The sequence below is a fragment of the Carassius carassius genome, chromosome 42 (genome assembly GCF_963082965.1).
Source record: "Carassius carassius chromosome 42, fCarCar2.1, whole genome shotgun sequence".
Classification (NCBI taxonomy): domain Eukaryota; kingdom Metazoa; phylum Chordata; class Actinopteri; order Cypriniformes; family Cyprinidae; genus Carassius; species Carassius carassius.
In genome coordinates, this window is record NC_081796.1 from 27,455,451 (window position 1) to 27,465,450 (window position 10,000).

The 10,000-nt window shown below is 45.7% G+C and overlaps 2 protein-coding genes across 8 annotated transcripts in view; both read right to left on the minus strand.

Moving 5' to 3' along the window:
* LOC132124478 (translocon-associated protein subunit alpha-like) overlaps positions 1–4,405 on the minus strand; it is a 10,659-nt gene extending 6,254 nt beyond the window's left edge. Inside the window, exon 1 of one of the 2 annotated variants that reach the window (XM_059535525.1) lies at positions 4,201–4,405. In XM_059535525.1, the coding sequence (XP_059391508.1) occupies positions 4,201–4,267 (67 nt within the window). In that variant the 5' untranslated portion in view covers positions 4,268–4,405. The remainder of the gene's footprint in view (positions 1–4,200) is intronic. The other variant, XM_059535526.1, reaches the window with a different exon arrangement.
* Positions 4,406–5,846: 1,441 nt separating this feature from the next.
* Positions 5,847–10,000, minus strand: part of LOC132124477 (nebulin-like) — a 28,455-nt gene continuing 24,301 nt past the window's right edge. For 2 of the 6 annotated variants that reach the window (XM_059535521.1, XM_059535518.1), the window contains 6 exons: positions 9,256–9,360; positions 8,854–9,025; positions 8,195–8,287; positions 7,990–8,109; positions 7,692–7,771; positions 5,847–6,094 (listed from right to left, as the gene is read on the minus strand). In XM_059535521.1, the coding sequence (XP_059391504.1) occupies positions 5,915–6,094; positions 7,692–7,771; positions 7,990–8,109; positions 8,195–8,287; positions 8,854–9,025; positions 9,256–9,360 (750 nt within the window). In that variant the 3' untranslated portion in view covers positions 5,847–5,914. Of the gene's footprint in view, positions 6,095–7,691; positions 7,772–7,989; positions 8,110–8,194; positions 8,288–8,853; positions 9,026–9,186; positions 9,361–10,000 lie in introns of those variants that run through there. The other 4 variants (XM_059535520.1, XM_059535523.1, XM_059535522.1 and 1 more) reach the window with 4 other exon arrangements.

A 10,000-nucleotide genomic window follows, 5' to 3' on the forward strand; every position in this document is an offset into this window, starting at 1 on the left:
ACACACACACACCAGAGACACACACACACACACACACACACACACCAGAGACACACACACACACACACACACACACACACCAGAGACACACACACACACACACACACACACACACACACACACACCAGAGACACACACACACACACACACCAGAGACACACACACACACACACACCAGAGACACACACACACACACACACCAGAGACACACACACACACACACACACCAGAGACACACACACACACCAGAGACACACACACACACCAGAGACACACACACACACCAGAGACACACACACACACCAGAGACACACACACACACCAGAGACACACACACACACCAGAGACACACACACACACCAGAGACACACACACACACCAGAGACACACACACACACCAGAGACACACACACACACCAGAGACACACACACACACCAGAGACACACACACACACACACACCAGAGACACACACACACACACACACCAGAGACACACACACACACACACACACCAGAGACACACACACACACACACACACACCAGAGACACACACACACACACACACCAGAGACACACACACACACACACCAGAGACACACACACACACACACCAGAGACACACACACACACACACCAGAGACACACACACACACCAGAGACACACACCAGAGACACACACACACACACACACACCAGAGACACACACACACCAGAGACACACACACCAGAGACACACACACACCAGAGACACAGACACACACACACACCAGAGACACACACACACACACACACACCAGAGACACACACACACACACACACACCAGAGACACACACACACACACACACACCAGAGACACACACACACACACACACACCAGAGACACACACACACACACACCAGAGACACACACACACACACACCAGAGACACACACACACACACACACACACACCAGAGACACACACACACACACACACCAGAGACACACACACACACCAGAGACACACACACACACCAGAGACACACACACACACCAGAGACACACACACACACCAGAGACACACACACACACCAGAGACACACACACACACCAGAGACACACACACACACCAGAGACACACACACACCAGAGACACACACACACACACACACCAGAGACACACACACACACACACACACCAGAGACACACACACACACACACACACACACACCAGAGACACACACACACACCAGAGACACACACACACACCAGAGACACACACACACACCAGAGACACAGACACACACACACACCAGAGACACACACACACACACACACACCAGAGACACACACACACACACACACACCAGAGACACACACACACACACACACACCAGAGACACACACACACACACACACACCAGAGACACACACACACACACACCAGAGACACACACACACACACACCAGAGACACACACACACACACACACACACACCAGAGACACACACACACACACACACCAGAGACACACACACACACCAGAGACACACACACACACCAGAGACACACACACACACCAGAGACACACACACACACCAGAGACACACACACACACCAGAGACACACACACACACCAGAGACACACACACACACCAGAGACACACACACACCAGAGACACACACACACACACACACCAGAGACACACACACACACACACACACCAGAGACACACACACACACACACACACACACACCAGAGACACACACACACACCAGAGACACACACACACACCAGAGACACACACACACACCAGAGACACACACACACACACACACCAGAGACACACACACACACACACACACCAGAGACACACACACACACACACACCAGAGACACACACACACACACACACCAGAGACACACACACACACCAGAGACACACACACACACACCAGAGACACACACACACACACACACACCAGAGACACACACACACACCAGAGACACACACACACACACACCAGAGACACACACACACACACACACCAGAGACACACACACACACCAGAGACACACACACACACCAGAGACACACACACACACACACACCAGAGACACACACACACACCAGAGACACACACACACACCAGAGACACACACACACACCAGAGACACACACACACACACACACACCAGAGACACACACACACACCAGAGACACACACACACACCAGAGACACACACACACACACACCAGAGACACACACACACACACACACACACACACCAGAGACACACACACACACCAGAGACACACACACACACCAGAGACACACACACACACCAGAGACACACACACACACCAGAGACACACACACACACACACCAGAGACACACACACACACACACACCAGAGACACACACACACACCAGAGACACACACACACACCAGAGACACACACACACACCAGAGACACACACACACCAGAGACACACACACACACCAGAGACACACACACACCAGAGACACACACACACACACACCAGAGACACACACACACACACACCAGAGACACACACACACACCAGAGACACACACACACACACACACCAGAGACACACACACACACACACACCAGAGACACACACACACACCAGAGACACACACACACACACACACACCAGAGACACACACCAGAGACACACACACACACACACACACCAGAGACACACACACACACACACCAGAGACACACACACACACACACCAGAGACACACACACACACCAGAGACACACACACACACCAGAGACACACACACACACCAGAGACACACACACACACCAGAGACACACACACACACCAGAGACACACACACACACCAGAGACACACACACACACACACACACCAGAGACACACACACACACACACACCAGAGACACACACACACACACACACCAGAGACACACACACACACACACACCAGAGACACACACACACACACACACCAGAGACACACACACACACACACACACCAGAGACACACACACACACACACACCAGAGACACACACACACACCAGAGACACACACACACACACACACACACCAGAGACACACACACACACCAGAGACACACACACACACACCAGAGACACACACACACACACACCAGAGACACACACACACACACACACACCAGAGACACACACACACACACACCAGAGACACACACACACACCAGAGACACACACACACACCAGAGACACACACACACACCAGAGACACACACACACCAGAGACACACACACACCAGAGACACACACACACACCAGAGACACACACACACACACACACCAGAGACACACACACACACACCAGAGACACACACACACACACCAGAGACACACACACACACACACCAGAGACACACACACACACACACCAGAGACACACACACACACACACCAGAGACACACACACACACACACCAGAGACACACACACACACACACCAGAGACACACACACACACACACCAGAGACACACACACACACACACCAGAGACACACACACACACACACCAGAGACACACACACACACACACACACCAGAGACACACACACACACACACACACCAGAGACACACACACACCAGAGACACACACCAGAGACACACACACACCAGAGACACACACACACACACCAGAGACACACACACACACACCAGAGACACACACACACACACCAGAGACACACACACACACACCAGAGACACACACACACACACCAGAGACACACACACACACACACACCATTATAAGGTCTATCACACATGTAGTGATGTTAAACTGAAGTGCATAGCTTCACTCATGTTTATGTGATTAAACCTCATACAGAAAGTTTAACTTAACTGTGAAGAGATGGCCTAAAATCTTCCTAAACGATACACGTCATCAACACTACAGTCACTACACAGAACTTTCTGATCTCTAGTGCACTTCGTAGCGAAGTGAAGTGATTTACTGAGGGTCTGAATGAAGGACACGTCACACTCTCACACGCTCTCCCTCTTCTTTCTCTCTCACACACACACACACACACACACACACGTCCCAATCCGTCCAAACGCGAGGCTCGAGAGCAGATAATCAATGAGTTACAGCGGACCGATTATTACTGCATTAATCGAGGCCTGAGCAGTCAAACTCACCCTTCAGCAGCAGCGCGGCGGGAAACGCCAGTAAGAGCAGCAGCAACAGCTTCTGCAGCAGCCTCATGACTCTAACAGCGAGGAGTTAATGAGAAAACACGGAGAATAACCGACAATAAACACGAGAGAAACGCGCCTGACGCACTGAACGAGTCCTCACTGACCAACCGCCTCACGACGCCTGCGCTCATCCGGGACACCGCTGACGTCACACGCACAGAGCCACGTGTCGCCGTAGAAATCAAATGGGCGGGGCTTTCAAATGCCTTAAATTATTAAATATTATATTTGAGCTGCTCTGTGTGTGTGATTTCATTTTGATACATTTTACAAGGTCTCTCATTATTCAGGTATAAATTATTTTTTCAGAATCTGCACACAGGTGTCACGTGATATATGTTACTTTTCGCACCGCTTGTTTCGCGATGGATCAATCACAGTCTATCGAGATGTATTTTGTTTAAAACCATTTTTAACAGATTGCTGGAACTGATGCATGTCATTTGTATATAATGAATAGACCATTAAGAATGAATTCAAGTAAAAGATTACACAGCAGCTGCGTCGCACACTGACGTCACACGCACAGAGACACGTGTCGCTTTCTGCGGAGCTCCACGCATGCGCCGCACGCTCACACACTGACCATTGACGAGCCAACATGCTGGACAAAGCTTTTTATTGATTATCAATGCAGTAACTGCGAAACTCTACAAGGTAAATAACGTTAACAGAAGACAATGACGCGGGTAAATAGATCAATAAGTCACAATAAGTGAGAGAGGGTTTATAATAAAGTAAATAAAACCTTTAATGCCATCAATCACACTCACAACCTGCTTATAATTCATCTAGTGTCATGCATTTATCACGTACTTTATTCATCTGACAGATCCTGATTCACATACACACACACACACACACACACACTTTTCATGACATCAGACAAAGTCAAGAAACCAAACTAGTGTGACTTTAGTTAAAGATAACAGTGAAGCTGGTCGAATTTTACATTATTCCTCTTCAGAGCACAAGAACACATTACAGATCAACAAAAGAGTAGATGATTGTGTTTTTCATATCTGAACCTCTGGCAAACAGTCGTATGTTTGAACATCATGAATATAACTAACTGTTACTGGTTAGTAACGAACCTGAATTAACATCGCTACTAGTTTATTCCAGAACTAGTCTGAGGACTTGTGATGTGTGATGGCATAATAAACATAAATCTCATTACAGTCATCAAAATAACCCATCAGAAGAACAGATCATTAGTGTGAATGACTGCAACTCAATTAAAAATCAAACTAACCTCATTTAACGATCAATAAAACAGTTATTGATTATTATCAACCTCCATTCACTATCAGACAGTGATTCTGCCCAAAACAGCTCATTTCTGCCACAGAATAAAAATAAAAATAAAAGGTTGGCTAACTGCTCATAATTATCTCATAAGGTCGTATCTTGCAATTCTGAAAAAAGTCTTAACTGAAAGATAAAGAGAAAAAAGTCTGAATTGTGATTTGCAGAAATGCAAGATAAAAAAAAAACAACAACATAAAAATCACTTTTTTAATATATTTATTCCGCGGCAGAAATAAGCTTCCATATGGATCTAATAATCAGGTTTTGGCGTCTGATGCTTATGGAAGGCCGTTAGGGTCAGAAGCGAGACGCTGGAGGTGAGGGTCATGTGTGAATGATGATCTCAGTTCAAACACTGCACGTAGTTGGCCGGAAGCATGCCAGACTTTCCGGTGCGCTGGACCGTGCCGAACATCCATCCCTCATCGATGGGCTGCGCATTAATGATCACATCACCGTCACGGAAGGAGACCTCGTCGTGATCCTGAGCGGCGTAATCATACAGTGCCCGGTACACCCTCTGCTGGAGACACACACACACACACACACACACACACACACTAAAAACACTATTTCCATCCCATGTGTTCACAATAAAATCAACACTTCTGGGAAACTGGTACAATGTATCCAGGGCCATAGCTGGGGTCCGCGGGGCCCGGTGCAGGTTGTACCAGTCGGCCCTGTATGAAATTGTTTAATTTATATGTTCATTCTATTTATTTATTTGTGCTAATTGCACAATGTTTACGTTGTTTCATGTTTGTAGGTATCCAGGTACAGAAAACAAATAATTAAATATGAAGTAGCGCTGCATAGTCTTCACTGTAAAAATTAAATTAACTGTCAAACCAAAATGTATTTAGACAACATTTCTTACATTATCACAGTTTATTTGCTCTAGTTTATAAAATGGTAATAAAATATGATAAGAAATCAGAGTTGAACTGTCAGAACAAATTCATCTCGATAATATCAGATAACTTTGATAGAAAGACATTTAATGGATAACAATCAACCAAACTTCAGACAACTGTCAGTATGACAATATTTACACAACTATCAATACTTTGTTGAACAGTCACCAAGCAATGCTTAATTCTGTTCAGTCTGTGGTGTGAAAAGGTTGCATTAGCAATTAAAGAAAAAAACAAACATATAAGCAAAACATGAGGTCAAAGTGTCTGAATAATTTTTGGTCCCATTTTTTTTCTATCAATTTCACTAGTTGTCCACTGTATGAACTTTTTTTGGGTATAATATGTTACAATTCGCTTTATTTTGCTATACTCTCTTACCTAAATTAATTATAGTGTCCTGCACCTACTATTAAAACCTTTTTTTCTTTTTTTTAATATATGCTGTCTGAATAATTTTTGGTTTGACTGTGCACTCATTCTTGTTAAAACTAAGGAGTAATTCAGTCAAGAGCAGTGAGTGATTTTCTCTCTGTAATTTAAATTAGGTGCGGTCACTTTAAGAGACGATGAAGCATCCAATATAACACACATCCCATTTTTTTCTCAACTGTTTACTTTCATTTAAGACATAACCAAAAGTTTTTTCAAACATACTTTCCAAGACGGGTATTTTGACATATTTTGTATGTAGTATTTGTCGGCACAAGAGCAAAAAGAGGCAAATTCTTTGTTAAAGTGTTTTTAGACGCCTCTCTCTGCGTGAGCCCTGAACACCAGAACACCGCGGTGCTGAATTGGGCTTTTTCACATCCTTTTCTGTTTGTTTAAACTACGAGTTGTATTTGTTCGTTCAGGTGCAGGAGGAAGTTCGAGAACTTCGCAAAGGAGAGCTCGGTTTAGTGTCGCTGTCTGTGAGACAAAAAAAAAAGTTTGGGAATGCCTGCATTACATGTAAATAACACATAATGTGAATTTGAGCATTTAAATGTGTTTGACAGACACAAGTTATACATAGTTAAATAACCTACTGAGTCATAATTTCAGATAAATATTAATGTGTTCATCAGTAAAGAAACACTGAGAAAACATCTAATTACAAGTACTTAATTTAAGGAATCTGATTACTTAAGATACCATGTCATCACTTCCTACCAGCTCTGTTAATATAGAAGTGAGAAGCTGAGGTTGTTTCTCTCTCACCGTGGAGGTCGAGTGTGGAGGAGACTGACCGCTGTGTCCGTATCCCTGCTGAGGAGGATGGGAGTGATGCTGGTACACACCTGTGTGATGAACAACATCACAAACACAGAGTCAAACACTGCAGACCACGCAGACTTCACCTGCTTCATCACACCTGTGGACAAACACCAACAAAACCAGCATGGCTTGTGAGAGTGAAGTGACTCTGATGGTGGGCAGGGCGATCCGTGATGTCGGAGTCTCACACACACACACACACGCGTGTGGTTATTTCAGCGGCATGCGTCCGTGATCTTGCCTGAAGCGGATCGGTCCTGCAGTGCAGAAGTGCTGCTGCAGACGGACACACTGCGATCGCCCCAGAGCTCTGAGCCTGGAGAACTGCACAGCGATCGCTGGGGGCCACGGCTGACACGCTCTAACACACACACACACACACACACAGGTGTTACACACAGACACCCGCGGCTGACAGTCAGTCTACAGTTGTGCGTCTGCTGTACCCGTCATCCTGCGCAGGCTTTTAGACTGAATATTGTCCTCCACTGGATCAAAGTCAAAGATGGATCCCGGATCAGTCCTCCAGACCTTCAGCTCTTCAGCACAACACACAGGTCAAAGGTCAGCTCCAGGATTATATGTGTCATGTGTACTAGTGGTCAGTAAGATTTCATTTCGATTAGTTAACACTTGAGGAACGCATTACTCGAGAGGAACGCATGAAATTGATCAAAAGTGACAGTAAAGACGTTTCTGATCTTACAGAAGATTTCTGTTTCTAATAAATGATGCTCTTTTGAACTTTCTATTCATCTGTGAATCCTGAAAAATAAATTGATGCTGAAAATTCAGCTTTGATCACAGCAATAAATTACATTTTAACTGATATTATCGTAGTTTTAACATTTATTCTGTTATAAACCGGAATAATATTTCACAATATCACATGTTCAGAGATGTAGACAATGATCAAATGATGATTATTTACACGACACAGCCTTCACATCAACCTGAAATCACCAATGGATTCAACAAATCATAACTGATAATCAAATGTGTCTGTGAGTGATGAACATCAAACATTCTTCTGCTGCAAACAATGTCTAAAACTTCAGAAAGAATCATATTAATATTAATGACTGAGTATTAGTGATGGACTGACCAGAGGCTCCTGCTGATCTGCGGTCCATCTCAACCACCTGCGGCTGGACGCCATGGTAACCGTCGCCGGTGCCCATCAGCTGGTCTCCATGGAGACGTGCCATGTGCTGCTCATCGAGGGTGTGTGTGGCCCCTCGACCCCGCGAGCGCTCGAACTCCTCGTGATACTTCGCCTGAGAGAGAGAGAGAGCGTTACACACACACACACACACACACTCACTCACTCACTCACTCACTCACTCACTCACACACACAGACTAACACACTCATCCAAACACACTCCAGGCGTGTGTTAAGGTGCAGTTTGGTCTCTGATAAACTCGTGAGTCTTTACTAGCGCACACGTGTCAGTCACGTGTTAATGCGGTGATGTCACACGCAGGCGTTGCCGTGGTCCTGCTACCATGGAAACAGCGTCCTGAGACTTCCGCACACGCCTCATTTCAGGCGTATCCAGCTCTGAGCAGGAGTGACCTTTGACCTCCTTCAAACTGCGCTGGTACTGCACCTGAAACACACACACACACACACACACACTTATTTTAAATCATTTACATCATTTTGAATTTTGAGACTTCATAGCGGACCCTGGTGTGTGTTGTGTGTGTTCATGAGTGTGTGTGAGAGAGAGAGTGTGAGTGAGAGAGTGTGAGTGTGTGTGTGAGAATGAGTGTGTGTTTGAGAGTGAGCGTGTGTGAGAGTGTGTGTGTGTGTTTGAGAGTGAGCGTGTGCGTAAAAGTGAGTGTGTGTTTGAGCGTGAGCGTGTGTGAGAGAGTATGTGTGTGTGTGTGTGTGTCTGTGTGTGACAGAGTGTGAGTGTGTGTTTGAGCGTGAGCGTGTGTGAGAGAGTATGTGTGTGTGTGTGTGTGTGTGTGTGAGTGAGTGTTTGAGAGTGTGTGTGTGTGTGTGTGTGTGAGTGTTTGTGTGTGTATGTGTGTGTGACAGAGAGTGTGTGTGTGTGAGACTGTGAGTGTGTGAGAGAGTATGTGTGTGTGAGTGTGTGTGTGAGAGTGTGAGTGTGTGTGTGAGAGTGTGAGTGTGTGTGAGAGTGAGTGTGTGTTTGAGAGTGAGCGTGTGTGAGAGAGTATTTGTGTGTGTGTCTGAGTGTTTGTGTGTGTATGTGTGTGTGACAGAGTGTGAGTGTGTGT